Source organism: Aethalodelphis obliquidens, unplaced genomic scaffold (genome assembly GCF_003676395.1).
Source record: "Aethalodelphis obliquidens isolate GAN/ISIS:26980383/991018 unplaced genomic scaffold, ASM367639v1 scaffold5, whole genome shotgun sequence".
In the NCBI taxonomy this organism is placed as follows: domain Eukaryota; kingdom Metazoa; phylum Chordata; class Mammalia; order Artiodactyla; family Delphinidae; genus Aethalodelphis; species Aethalodelphis obliquidens.
In genome coordinates this window covers 6458705-6473521 of record NW_020837949.1, presented here as the reverse complement: position 1 = coordinate 6473521, position 14817 = coordinate 6458705, and the positions used below count along the sequence as shown (strand labels likewise).

Genomic DNA, 14817 nt, shown 5'->3' with positions numbered 1-14817 from the left:
CCAGTGGCTGAGAAGTGTTTCTTTGTCCTGGGGAGCTGTGGAGTTGGAGGGAGGGGCAGCAGCTCTCCTCCGACGGGGTTGGGCATTGGGGTGGGTGACAGGCCGAGTGGCCGGCTTGTCCAGCTTCTCTGCACACCCGCCCGTACTTCCCCGAGGTGGGGTCAGGCACACCCAGCAAGTGGGGTTTCCTCTCTAGGGGTCAAGTTAGCCTTGCTGGGTGTCAGTTGTCAGGGAGAAAACGTCTGACTTGATTCTGTCCTGCCGTGCCTCCCTGGCTGGCCTGCTACGGTTCCCGTATCTGTAGCAGATGTGTACGCTTCCCTGCACTGGTTGCTTCATGTGCATTTGAGTGCCTGTTTTCGGCAGGTATCAATAGGCCCTTTTCCTGTCTGTCTTAGTAGTTTCTGCATAGATTTCCAGCACCGAGCCTGGTGCAACCACAGTTTGTTAATATCATGGCACCTTGCAAAGAAGTTTACTTCAATTATCTAACAATTTAGAGTTTGGCAGGTACTCTTTTTTTACAGATGAAAACATTTGCTCAAGGTCATATAACTGGTAATCAGCAGAGGCAATACAAACCCGGGTGTGTTCAACCCAAAACCCAGGCTCTTGACCACCGCTGCATGTTTATTGAGCAACTGCAGTGCTGCTGCTTTTGGTGAAGACAAGTATTAAATGTCTACTGTGTGCTTGATGTGATGGAAACTGGGGGTTTACAAAAATAAGAGTCTTACCCCAAAGAGGCCTAAGTCTGGGGGGACTTATACCTGTACACAGATCGTGAGTGGAGAGAGATGGATGAGGGTTTGGTGGGGTTCCAGGTGTGTAGGATGGAAGCAGACAGAGCCTTATGTTGCTTTATGGTGTTAGGAGGCCACTTCAAAACCTGTGTAGTTAAAAAAAAAAAACTACAAAAAAAAACAAACCTGTGTAATTGATGGCAAATTCTCTCTCAGGGCCTGGGAGCACTGTCTCCAGAAATCCTCACTTAAATATGTCTCTCTAAGGAAGCTCAGGGCTTCAAGTGACGGGAGCAGTGCTTTTTGCGGGGTGACAAGGAAAGTAGCTAGATGTCTGGGGATTATGGGCAGGGAACAGGGGACAGGTCCTCAGGGATCCAGGGTTAGGATGGCGGAGGGGAAGGGTGAAGTAGAGGGAATCTCATCAGGGTTCCTGACTTTTTGAAAAATCATTACTTGTAAAGGAAATGCCCGGCATTGTGTCCTCTAATGCTATGCTGCCCGCTGCTTTTGGGCAGAGATGATGAGGAGAGGACCAAAGTTCAGGGAAAGCCATGGAAGTGGCCTTGAAGGGGCTGGGAAAGTAAGAACAGAGTGAACTTGCCCATGGTTCCTCCCCAAGTCTCTTAGAGGGCCAAGTGGGTCCCAAGTCCTTGCTCAGCAGAGCACATGCTGACAGCAGTCTTGAAGGAGGGACTGCCCCGTTGGAGGGGTCGGCCCTTTGCTGACGGGAGCTGTCCTCTTCTAAAGAGTCCAGGTTTGGTTTTTGTTTTTGTTTCTCCTTCTTTTATAATCACAAAAGTATTAAATTATCGTCAAAATTAAACAATGCGGACAAAATGTAGATTTATTTTTTAATGTAAAAGTTCTTTATTTCCCCCACTCCCCCGACCCCATGGCTTTTCTCTTTGAATCCCATAAAGAGTTTGAGGGTGGCCTTCCAGACATTTTTCCTGTGCATTTGCAAACTCACACGTGCAGCCTCCCCTTTTTTCGCTTCATGGAAATAGGATCCCAGGTGTGCTTCATTTTTTCCATCCTTGAAGTACCCTTGGTCATGAAATGTCAATCTGGAGGAAGTCTTTCACTCTGTGGAAGGAAGAAACAGGCCCAGAGAGTGGAAATGACTTCCCCACTCATAGCCAGGGGCAGATGTGGAGCTACAATGCTGGAATTCCACAAGTCTTGGTTGAACTCTCCCTAGGTACTCAGAAAATAAGATGAATGAGACTCTATTTGAAGAGTTGATGGCCTAGTGATTTCTGGCCTCTGGGCAGGGTTTTATACTTTACAAATGCTTCTGTAGAGGATAGAACCAATTAGGGTCCTGCAAAAACCCAGTTGTCCCTCAGTATCCTCTGGGGATTGTTTCCAGGAACCCCCCCCCCCCCCCCCCCCCCCGCCCCCTCGTGGATAACAAAATCTTTGGATTCTGGAGTCCCTTATATATAAAATGGCATTGTATTTGCATATAACCTACACACTCATGTCCTCTTGTATACTTTAAATCACCTCTAGATTACTCACAATACTTAATACAGTGTAAATGCTATATACATAGTTCCCTGTGCCTGGGAAAATTCAAATTTTGCTTTTGTGGAACTTTCTGGAGTTCCCCCTCCCCGAATATTTTCAGTCTGCTGTTGATTGAAATCACAGATGTGGAACCTGTGGATACGGAAGGCCGACTGTAACTAGAAAATTATTAACTCTTACAGAGGAATAAGTCAAAGTCCAGGGACAGAAAGTATCTTTCGTAAAAACTGCACAAGAAGATTGTGGCAAAACTGATAGAATTGGGTCCCCCGTTTCTGTTGTGTTATGAGGCTTAACGGCAGCTGGGCCTGTGGCAAACGCCTAGTAGGCAGCTGCTGACCCATTAGAATAAGGTCCATAGGCTTAACAGTAAGGTTTGTAGCAACTCTCAGAGTGAGGCCAGCTTCTCTTGATATCAACCTCCTGTCCCAAAGGCGGTTTCTGGGCAGCTCCGGAGAGAATCTGCCAGTGGGAGTTGCCCTGGCTGGCCGGCCCCCTTTGAGGTAGCAGTGTGAGGAATTTGATTGACATAAAGGAGCATTTCCTTCGGATCTGGGTGAGTAGATGTGAAAATTCTCTTTCCTGACGGTCTCTGGAAACAGAAAACTCTCCTTGGCCATCTGGACCCCGCCTCTGAATCAGCAGTAACACTAGAAACGTTGGTCGCTCTTTCCTCAACAAAAAGGGAGGGGTTGGACTTAATGATGTCTAAGTCTCTCCTGGAGACCCCAGGTTCATTTATCACGCGGCTACGACATGCCTAGGGCCGCGTGAGTGCGGAGGGCGATTTCTCTCCCGTCGCACGAGACTCGCACATCTCACTCTAACACCTGGTGTGCCGTAGTGCCAAGTGCCACAACCATGTCACATGCACACTCGACTGTGATCGTCGGATCGGGGTTCGTGCGTCTTGTTCCCCCGGATCCCGGCACCAAGGGCGGTGCGGGCGCGTCGCAGGCGTCGGACCGAGAGTTGCCGAGCGACTGGATCGGTTTCAGAGCGCGCGTCTGCGCGGCCTGGATGGGGAGGCAGAGCTCCACGGAGAGAAGGAGAGGGTGCTGCCGCGCCGTCGGGTCACCAGCTCTCCGGACTTGCCCCCGCCCCTCCTCCCCTGGGAGACCGGGCCCAGCGCCCCACGGCCAACGCTTTAATGCCTGGCGGGGCCGCGACTGGTCCCTCGGGAGGCGAGGTCAGCCCGCCCACGCAGACCATTGGCTCCGGAGAACAAAGGAGCCGCCCCGCAGACTTCTCCGATAGGGCTGAGCTGGTCATCTGAGAGGTGCAGCCAATTAGGTGGCGGGGCGGCCCCGGGGACGGCCAGGCCCGCCAGCCAATCAGGAGCGCGTGCCCGCCCCGCCTGCCCCGGGACTGGCGGGGCCGGGGAGCTCAGTGCCCAAGTCGCCCCGGGGTGGCAGTTCCCGTTAACCTTAGCCACAAAGTCAAAGGTATTTATTCCCGTCCCCTCCCTCCGAGTCCCTCTGAATCCGGGCGGGGAGGGGCGTGCGGAGGGACGGACCGTGCCGCGGGGCCAGCGTCCGGCCCCGCTCCTCTCGCGCTGTCTCCACCCAGACTCGGGCTGGAGGCGGCCTCGGGGTCCCCCGAGCCCCCCGCGTTCTCAGCCCCGAACTTTACCCCCGCACAGCTCACGGGGAAAGGGGCCCGGGTCGTGCGTGGGAAGGGGCTTCAGGCCGGGTCAGAGCTGGAGCGGGGCGTGAGAGCGGGAGAGGCGCGGAGGTGAGCGCGGGGACTGCCCCCCGGCTCCTCCGGGCGCGCTCTGCCAGAGCCTGTCCCGATATTCGGGAGCGGTGTCAGCCTCCCCCAAAGATCGAGTTCCTGCAGGGCGGGAACCCCAGTGCTCGCCGCAGAGTGACACATAGTAGGTGCTTAATAAATGATTAAATGAGTGGGCCTGAGGATCGGGGGCGAGAACAATGAGAGGGAAGCACCACAGAAATTGGAGGAGTGTGTGTAGGGGTCTCCCCGAAACCTCCATCCTAGGAAGACAGGCATAGGAGCCAAGATCTCAGTGGGGCTGGGGGTAGGCGCTGGGGGTTTCTTCCCTCGTGAAGGTGGAGGGTATAGAGATGCCGCTCCCTCCAGCCCTTTGGGAGGATGGAGCCTGGTGTGTGTCTTGGTCCACCAGACCTGGGGTGGGGTGTGGTCAGAGCCCCGACTCGAGGCCGGCTATGTCCAGGCTCCACTATTAGGTGTGCATTTTGGGTCCAGGTGTTCATCTGTAAAAAGAGAATATTAGAGGGTATTAGTCTCCTTTCAATGCTAAGGTTCCATGACTCTATGCTTCTAATCTGTTTTGGACTTAAGTTTCTTTCATCTAAATGTTCCTTTGTTAAAATTTTTATGAATGGTTTACAGCATGCTGGACCTTGTGCTGGGTGTTGGGGAGAGAGAAACACTCCCTGTGTTAAGATGCTTACAGTCTTCTTGTGGAGACAAATTATTATTATACTGTGTAGATGGTACTGGGTTGGGTGAGTGCACAGGTTAAACAGAGAAGGGCCCCTAACTGAGCCTGGTGTATCCACAAAGGCTTCCTGGTGAAAGTGATCCTGGATCTGGGCTGGGCAGAGAAGAGTTGGGCAAGGGTATTCCAAGACTGGTCACAGGTGTCCCTAGACACGGCAAGGTCAGGAGGTTGCATCTGGGGACAATGGGGGTAGGTTGGTGGTACAGTGAGAGGTGGGCAGAGGCCAGATTTTAAATGGTCTTGCCAAGAAATTTTTAGCAGTACCTGAAAGTGCTGGGGACCCACTGAAGTGTTTTAAGCAAAGTAGTAACATGTCTAAATTGTAATTTTAGGAAAATTGCTTTGAGTCTGGGTGGTGGATGGATTGGAGGGGCAAGATGAGGTATGATAGCAGTGCAGTCTCCAGGTGAGCAGTGCTGAGGCCTGAACCAAGGCAGCAGCGGTGGCAGACGCTGGAGGTATTAAAACAGCGCTGGTATGATTTAGTGACCTGTGGATTGTGGGGGCTGTGCTCTGCGGTAGTGAAAGGTGGTGGCAGTTTTGAGAGGCCTCGTGAGTCCCGCCGGGAGGGGCAAAGGATGCCCAGGGCCAAGTGCAGAGCTGGTCCAGGCACCTGCTCCCCTGGTGAGGGTTAAGCTGAGGAGTCTAAGGTTTCCTAGGATGGGGGTGGCCTGCAAGGGAGCGTGGGCCAGGTGGGCAGGAGACCTGAGTTCTAACTTTCTCTGAGGCAGGGAATGTCCCCTCTGGGCCTTGCTTTCCTCATCCAAAAAGGGGGACACACTCCTTATCCTTGCCAGGCTCCTTTGAGGGCAGCAGGGGTGAAACGTGTTTAGAAATCAAAATGTGCCAATTGTCCAAAGTGTTGTTGGCAGTTGGCTTCATCCCTTGCCTTCGATCAGGTAATGGGGGTCCCCAGGCCCTGGCGGGCTCCTGAGTCTTAGATTTGGGGCAGAAGAATGTGGGTGACGTTCTATCCTCTAAAGGGAGACAGGTGAGCAAAGACTGGGGATGGGGATGCCATGGGTGGGGGACAGGCCTGGGAGCGGGGAGGTGGGGGAGTGACAGTCCCAGCAAAGGTGTGCATGTTGGGCAGGGCAGGTGGGGCAGGGGTCCTGGAAGGAGGTGCCTTGGGGACTGGCAAGGGGTTGAATCCGGGACCTCTGGGAGGTGGGCGGGCATGATGGGATAAGGCAGCTGCCCTGGCTGCCCTGGCCGGCCCTGGACCTGGTTCCCAGGGAATGCTGGCGGAAGCAAACTGAAGTCACTGAATTGGGCTCTTCCTATCAGTTCTGACAACTGGGTAGTGGGGAGGGGGTGATGGCAATGCAGTGACCTAAAAAGAATTCATCTTGCACCTTTGTGAACATTTTCGAGTCCTTTTGCAATGTTTCCCTCCCACTGCTTGATATAACAGTTCTGTACAGAGGACCAAGCATTATTTCCATTTGCAGATGGGGAAACTGAGGCCTAGGGAAGGAAAGTGGCTGGCCCGGGGTCACGTGACTAACCAGAAGCAAACCCGGTCCCAAGGTCTCTGGCCTCCCTGTCCTGGGCTCCTTCCGCTACGTGTGGTCTTTCTGTGGGACGATGGCCTGCCCCGCCTTCTTCCTCCCCACCGCTGTCCCCTCTCCTGGGACTGAGGACCCCACGGTGCGTGGAAGGCTGAGGTCTGCAGATGCTGGAGTAGGAAGGGGGGGATGGGGAGAAGGGGGAGGACGGGCGAGGGCTTAGAAGAGGTAACAGTGAGGGTGCATGGGGACACCTGATCCGGTGGTGAGTAGATCTGGGAAGTCGGAGAGGAATGAGGGAGGAGCAGGGAGGCTGATGGGAGAGAAGGATGGGGTGGGGGCCCTGGAGGGGCTCGGGGATTGTTCTGGGAGTTGTAGAAGGATGCCGGGCATGCCTTATGCTGGGATGTGGGGGGGAGGCAGGCTTCTAGGTGGTGGGTGGAGGTGACGCTCACCTGGTCTGGGCTAGGACCTCGGCCTGCCTGTCTGTCCTCGGGCACTGGGCCATAAAAGGTGGGAACAGCAGTTGCCCTGCCTTTCCAATACCATTTTAAAGCCACTTGTTGGGGATGGTTTGCATTTCCTCCTCGGTCAGAAACGCTGGAGGAGAGGAAGGTGAAGTGGGTGTAGGGGTGGGGGACCGACGCCTGGAGAGAGCGCTGATTATCCAGAGATGGGCCAGAGCCCAGGGACCAGCCTCGCGCGGGAGTGGCCTGCGTAGGACTGGCTTTGGGAGAGGGCCTGGGGGCTGTGCAGTCAGTCCTGGGAGACAAAGGCTACACCAGCTCCTCCCCGCAACAGAGTCGGGGTGTGAGGCCGCGGGGATCGCCTGGGCTGAGCCGGCAGAGCGTCCACGGCTCTCTTTAGTCCAGCCCCCTGCCTGGCGCTCAGGGCCCAGACCCGGCCCTGCTCTCCTTACCCCTGGCCCACAGCCTGGCCCGGAGGAGGCCGTCTCCCCACCCAGTCTCCATCTCCCGGGAGAGGCGGTACCTGGAGCTGCTCTGTCAGCACAGCTCCGCAGGTAGCCTTGACCGTGAAAGCTGTCCACGCCCGGTTCCTCTGCGAGGCGGGCTCCCGTTGCTGAGCAGAGTTTGGGGTTCCTGTGTGGGCGCGGGGGGCCTCCAGAGATTCTGAAGCAGCTTGAAGGATAACGGTTTAGGAAGGGTGGGCTGGCCATGGGGCGCTCGGAGAGAGGGCTCAGAAGCTTCGGGTGTGGGTTGCTCTCAGGCCGCGAGAAAGAGAGAGAAGACCATTTCGAAAGTCTAGTGTGTACCCCAACCTGATGCTCACAGCAAGCCCCCGCAGCAGGCGTTTTCAGTCACCTTCGCCATTGGGAACCTAGGCCTAGAGGACAGGTGGGCTAGAACTCAGGGCTCCTGATCCTGGGTCCAGGCGTGCGTGGGCCTGAGGAGAGGGGCAGCCAATGCGAGTGCACTGCGAGGGGCAGACTCGGCCGAGGAGTCTGGGCTCAGGTTCCCAGGGGAGAGGGGAACCGCCTGCCGCCGCCTCCTGGCCAGACCCCTGCAGCGTGGCCTTGGGGCTGGGGCTGCACTGGCCAGCCGGGCAGAGCCCTGTCCTCTTTCTAGGGCTTTCTGTGCCCTTCCAGCTTCTCCCCTCCAGCTGCAGCACTGCTGCCTCACGCCGCCCCCCTCCTCTCAGCCTACCCCACCGGTACCCCAGCAGGTGACTGTTCCCCATCACCCGCTGTCGCTCCCTCTCCCGGTGGTTGCATCATCCCCTGAGTTCCGTTCCTCGGAGCAGTGGACCTGGAGGGATGGTCATGGATTGTGAGGTTACTTGTGTCAGCAGGGAGTCCATTGCTGTTTTCTCCAGTGTGAAAGGGGAGTGATTTGTGCTCGTGCGGTTCATGTGGGCACACTTGTGTCTCTGGATCTGTAGGTGTATGGGTGGATGTTTTAATATTTCAACCTCTCTGTACTTTGCATATGCAATTTTGCAGGTATTCTCATGTGTATGAGTATTTCTGTATTTTTGTATCTTTGAACGTTTGTGTACTTAGCCGCCTTGGATGTTAGATATGATCGTCTCTGGATATGTTTGTGTGCATTTAGTGTTTAGATCAGTTTCTTCGCGTATGCCTATGACTGTATTTTATCAATATTCTTTATTGAAGTATAGTTGATTCACAATGTTGTGTTAATTTCTGCTGTACAACAAAGTGATTCAGTTATACATGTATACATTCTTTTTTTTTTTTTTTTTGTGGTACGCGGGCCTCTCACTGTTGTGGCCTCTTCCGTTGCAGAGCACAGGCTCAGCGGCCATGGCTCATGGGCCCAGCCGCTCCGCGGCATGTGGGATCTTCCCGGACCAGTGCACGAACCCGTGTCCCCTGCATCGGCAGGCGGACTCTCAACCACTGCGCCACCAGGGCAGCCGTCTTTTTTTATATATTCTTTTCCATTATGGTTTATCACAGGATATTGACTATAGTTCCTTGTGCTCTACAGTAGGACCTTGTTGTTTATCCGTTTATATATAAAAGCTGACATCTGCTAACCCTGATCTCCCACTCCATCCCTCCCCCAACCCCCTCCCCCTTGGCAACCACCTATGATTGTATATTTTAAATGAAACATCCACTGATATTAACTGAGATCCATTTCCCAGGCCTGGGACATCATTAACCTGTCCTGAGGTATTTGTTGTTGGTGATGAAGCACTGGGGCCAGAGGGGCCCCGTCTTCCCATTTCTTTCATTCGTTCATTCATTTATTCATTCACCCAGTATAAACTGAGCGCCTTCTGCGTCCCAGGCCCCGGCAGGCAGGGCCGCCGCCATCCTGGAGCTTTATGTCTAGTGCAGTGTTGCCCAGCAGAACTTCGTGAACCTGGAAGTCTTCTTTTCTGCTGGATGTTACGGTGGCTCTAGCCACGTGTGACTGTTGAACACTTGAAGCGTGGCCAGTGTAGATGAGAAACTGAATCTTAAACTTAATTTATACACACTTAAATAACCAACATGTGGGTCTAGAGGCCAGCCTCCTGAAAATGAGGCCCTGGTGGCTTAAGGTTTGGGACACTCTGCACCTTCTCTTGGAGGCAGCATGGTCCAGGAGCAGGGCCTCTGGGTGGGGCAGGCCCACCCCAGTTCACCGGTCCTGCCTCCAGCACTTACTGGCTGTGTGACCTTGAGCAAACCGCTTAACGTCTCAGAGCCGTGCCTCCTTAGGACGAAGTGGGCGGAGCTTGCTGAGTGCCCGGTACACAGTTGGTCTCCCTGTCCCTACCGAGGCTTGGCTCGTCACCCCCTTTTCTTTCCAGAGCCAGGTGAATACCGAGGTGACCAGGGAAGCCCCCGCCCTCTCAGTGAATGAGGGAAGGACAGACAGTCTCCATCCCCCCGGAGGACTCCGAGAGCACACCCTCAGGGTGAGGGCTAGCTGGAGCCTGCGGGCCCTCGCCCATCCTCTTCCAAACACTGGCCTGGGCTGCTCCCCGGGGGACTTGAGCTACTGGTGTGAGGGCGGTCAGCTTGGTGGGCAGCGTACCTTGGGAAGACTGCCTCCTGTGCGCGGTTTCCTGTGGGGAGGGACTGTGCGCATGGGTGGACGGTGGCACATGGTGTCGCCCTGGGTGGGGCTCCTAGCTGAGCAGGGCCTGTGAGCTGGGCCTTCGGCTGGAATTGGGGAGATGCATCCCTCAAAGTCTGAGCTACTGGTGGAGGGCACGTGGCCGGTCCCCACTCCACTGGTGACAGAGGACACACGAGGCGCCATCTCCTTCCTCCCCATGTGGGGCCTGAGTCTGTGAAGAGAGGTGTACTTGGCTGGTGGAAAAGGTCCAGGGCCCTGAGATCTGGAGACGTGTCCCTGCACCGCCTCTCCCGGCCCGTGGCCTTTGTGCACCCCCAGCTGCTGTCTGCCTTCCCCCCAGATTTCTGCTAAGATCGAAGCCCCTTTGTTACCTTCCCTGCCCCCAGACCTCAGCACCTGCCCCAGGCCACAGTCCCGCCTTGTGTGACGCGGCAGTTGTCAGGGCAGCTGTCCCGCAAAGCCTCCCCGTCAAGGGGCTCTCATCCCAACTGCGGCCTGACCCAGAGCCAGGGGCTGGGAAGGAGGAGGTGACTGGGGCCCTGTCCTGAGACCCACCCCCTGGGTGTGTCCCACCCTCCAGGGGACCTGCTGGGCAGGGAGGGCAAAGGTCATCAGAGATTGGGGTCGGGGAGCTGGGTGATAGACCAGGTGGCCCTTAGGGACTCGGTGTGGGCACTGGTGGATGGGGATCGGCCCCCGTTGCCTCCTGTTTTCTGGCCAGGGTCTTCTGCTGGGCGGCCTGCTCGCCGTGTCCCTGGGCCTCTCTCTCTCCAGTCAGCTGAGTGATGTGTCTGGTGGGGCGAGAAGAGGTGTGCAGTGCGGTGCATCAGGGTGGGGTGTGCGGGGGCCTGGTCGGCCTGGAAAGACGCTGCCACACGCAGGGACCTTCTGCCGTTCGGCTTGTCTCGGGGTTTGTCTGAGGACACCTGTTGGCCTGTTTTCCAGACACATCCCACCTGAGCACACAGGTGGAGATGGGCCCCCAAGACATAGCCCCTGCCCCCTGTTCCTGTCCCCTGCCCTCTCCTTTCTTCCTTCTTCCCCTCGGGCCCACGAGGGTCCTTTCCTTCCATTTCCACGTCTGTTCTTTCTCGGACCATGAGCTCTGGTGCAGCTCAGAGACTCCCTGTGAACTGGTCACCAAGAATTGAAGCCCTTCTGCCACCCGAGGCGACTTTGAGTCCATAATACCTCTTAAGACAGAACGGATCGAGTAGGACCGATTTGATTTGGCTCAAGGGGCCTCAGTTGTGTTGTGTAGGGGTTTGTGAATGAGCCCAAGTCCCACCCGCTGTCCTTGCCCTGAGTTGTGGCCCGAGCCTCCACCCCCCGTCTGAGGTTCCCCATATCAAAGCGGCCTCTTTGTCCGCCAGTCCTCTGAGTCTCCTTAGGCAGACATTAAATCTCCAGTTGGTGAGAGGCTACCCCACGGCCTGGGATGCAGAGTGACCCGGAAGGAAAATGTGGTGCTAAGGCAGGAGCATTGGCACCCGTCAGGGGCCCCAAGGGGGGGCCTTCTCCTGCCCTCATTTGTGGCCCCCTTTTCTCTGCACCACAGGCAGGTTTCAGTGTCTATAGTAACCCACAGCAGGAGCGCGTAACAGACCCCTTTTGGGGAAATAGAATTAAAAACCAAATCTCCTGCCAACTCAGAAAAACTCCCCGCAAAAGTAGGAGAGAAAGAAAACAAGTTTTTAACTGAATAAGCATTAGACTGGAATGTGGTGCACATCACAGGCAATTTGCTAAGAGACTGTAGACAGAAATCTCACCTGTTACACAGTCCAGCAGGGGCGACCCCACTGCACACGTGTTCTCCAGGGAAAGCACAGCCAGTCCTCGGGTAAGAGGACTTGACCGTTTGTCACACAGAGTTCACCGTAATTCCAGAGTTCACGCCTGGAATTGGGAGGCCACCCGTGATAGCTAATTGCCTTTATGCAAAGGAAACATCCACTTCTTGTACCCTGGTGACGGGAGGAGGTTTGCAGCCCCGAGCCCGGTGCTCCTGGAGAGTTAGGCTCCCACCGCCCACGGGCAGGGGACACTGGCCGCTGTTCCCTTGATGTTTGCATTTCAGAGAGATGGCTCCCAGGTCCCCGAGAAAGGCAGTCCTGGGTTGTAAAGCCGGCAAGAGGCTTAGTGAGCTTTAAAAAGATTTACATGCACCTCAAAGGGGCAGAGAAAGAACTTCCAATTAGAAGTTTTCTAAAGAAAATACTCTGAATGAAAGGGGAGGGTTCTCTTTCCCTTTCTGCACCAGGGAGGGTGAGTTTTCTATTTCTCAGATTTGTATCTCCCTGACACCCCTGCCCCCCACCTCTCCGGGCAGGGTCCACATCTCCAGCCTGGGTCCCTGTCCCCGGAGTAGCCGCTGGAAGGGGACCTGGGAGAAGGAAGCGGGGAGACCCTTAGAATGGGGTTTCTGGGAGGCTGTCCGGGGCCCGAGGTGTGGAGCAAGGGGAGGCTGGCTTCCCCGAGCCTGAGCGGTGGCCGAGGAGAGGTTCCTGGTCCTGCAGCGTGAGCCCAGCCTCCCGTCTTGTGGGGCAGAGGCTGGGGCCTGTTTGGGAGTGCAGGGGGTCCGGGGGTGCAGGCGTAGGAAACGAGATCCCCGACCTCGCGGGGGGGGGGCGCCGCCCACAGCACCACGTGCAGCGGCCACATCCCTGAGTGCACGTAACCAGCAGCATGTTCGTGCCACACACGGCTGTTTGGTGCCCTCCACTTGTGGGCTCTGGCCCGGACCCTGGCACTTGGCAGTGAGCCCGGGAAGTCCTGTCCTCGATTCCTGTCGGGGAATGAGCAGAGAAGTAAATATCCTGTCGGGTGGCGAAAAGTGTCAGGGAGGAATGGGAGGTGGGGCTAGGGTTGTGACTTTACACGGGGCTGCCAGGGAAGGCCACTCAGAGGAGGTGACGTTTAGGCTGGGGCCTGGAAGGGGCAGGGGCCGCGCCAAGGGGTCAGAGCAGCAGGACCCGTCCCAGTCACGTTCCAGGCACCAAATGAGCCAGTCGGGAGATGTTCAAAAGACGGAAGAGGGGGCTCCCCTGGTGGCGCAGTGGTTGAGAGTCCGCCTGCCGATGCAGGGGACGTGGGTTCGTGCCCCGGTCCGGGAAGATCCCACATGCCGCAGAGCGGCTGGGCCCGTGAGACATGGCCGCTGAGCCTGCGCGTCCGGAGCCTGTGCTCCGCAACGAGAGGGGCCGCAACAGTGAGAGGCCCGCATACTGCAAAAAAAAAAAAAAAAAAAGACTGAAGAGTAAAAAAAGATGAGCCCCAGATTGGTGGATGAGGAATCAGGTCCCTAGGACCCAGGTTGGCCACGTGTGTTCTTGCCCAGGGGTGGGGGGTGGCTGTGAGGCCCCAGAAGGGTTTGCGGGGGAACCTGGACGGGGGCTTTGAGAGATGGGGTGGCTGGCGATTTTGGAGGGACAGTTCTTCCCTCCAGGGTGTCCTCGTGACCACGTTGCAGGGTAGGGGGTGTCTCTAAACTTATTTGAGTTTCCTGGTTCTCTCTTGTGGCATCCTTCACACCCCACCCCGCAGGTGATGAGAGTGTGGGCATGAGGCTCTGGTCTGGGAGTTAGAAGCCCAGGGACCTTGCCCAGCTCTGCCGTTCGGCCACCTCTGTGACTTGGGGCATGTCAGCAGCCCTCTCTGGCCTCAGTTTATTCTTCATAAAATGGGAATTATACACATTTTACCTGCCTAGCAGGTATATGTGCTTTAAAAAAAATCCTGCTCATTTCGACAGAGGTCATAGAAAACCTTTTGAAAAAGAGGGACTGCTTCCTGTGAGTGGCATTCGTCCTCGTCCCACAGGCCAACTCTCTTTCCTTTGCTCCCATCTCGCCCACAGACGGCCAGGCAGGGAGCCGCCGTGCTGATGCCGAGGGGCCTCCGGGGATGGAGAGTGGCCTGGCTGGCGACAGCAGCACAGGTAAGAGAAGAGGGGCAGGTGGGAGCCCACCACGGCCCCCTCCCCAGCCCTGTCTTCCCCGTCTCTCTGTAGCTGCGCAGGAGTTGCTGGTAGCCTGTAGAACCACACGGTGGGACCAGGACACTGAGGTCACGTCCAAGGATGGAGCAAACACAGACTAGGGGGCTAAGAACTGACAAAGCCCAGCCTGTGCTTGCCAGGCAGGGACACACACACACACAGACACACACACACATGGACACACACACACACACACACACACACACGGACACACATACACACGGACACACACACACACACCCCGTGCAGAAATCTGCTGGGGGAAGCTCAGGTGTTTGTCAAGCGCTAGATCAGGGAGTGCGTGGTGTTGGCGCTGATCACACGCCAAAAGCCAGCGCTCTGGGGAGGACACGTGGTCGCAACAAGCCCTGCTGCTGGTTGGTCAGGAGGGTGTCTCCAGTTCAGTCCATTAAGCTTCCCGGGGTCACACAGTTCATGGTCTGTGTCAGCTGATGCCCTTGGAGCCGGTGGTGAGGAAACACAGCAGTTAGTCCTGGTGTCTGCCGGGCAGGGGGCAGGTGCCGCTGAGAGTGGGAAGTACCCTGTGGAGACCCCTCCCCAGCCACCTGCTTCCCGCTTCTGGGATGGAGCAGCCCCTGGTCTGAGACCCGCTCTCAGCCTCTGTGGCAGGCCCTGTTCTGGGTGTAGCCGGGCTGCACGGTGGCTCTGGCCCCGGGAGAGGGGACCGGCCCAGGCCTGGGAACTCTGCCCCTCGCTCAGCACAGTGACCAGGCTCCTTTACCTCCCACCCCTTCCAGGGGAGTTGCCCTATGGACCCCAGAGCCCCCGCCCTCCCAGGACAATCCCTGCAGTGGGCCTAAGATGAGGCAAAAATCAGGCAATTGGATAAAAAAGAAACAAAACACCAGCTCAAAGGAGGCAGTATGATCTATGGACACCACACTGTTCTGGGCAGTGAGTTCAGCCACCCCACTTCCCAGTCCCCCCCAACCCCTGCCCCAGGCTGTTGCTTTGAACGCTGAGGGGT

At 56.4% G+C, this 14817-nt stretch overlaps 1 protein-coding gene across 1 annotated transcript in view; it reads left to right on the top strand.

Annotated features, from left to right (window-relative positions):
- Positions 1 to 3649: 3649 nt before the first annotated feature.
- Positions 3650 to 14817, top strand: part of ZNF775 (zinc finger protein 775) — a 20547-nt gene continuing 9379 nt past the window's right edge. The window contains exons 1-2 of the mRNA XM_027101588.1: positions 3650 to 3724; positions 13689 to 13769. Coding sequence (XP_026957389.1) covers positions 13736 to 13769 — 34 coding nt within the window. The 5' untranslated portion in view covers positions 3650 to 3724; positions 13689 to 13735. The remainder of the gene's footprint in view (positions 3725 to 13688; positions 13770 to 14817) is intronic.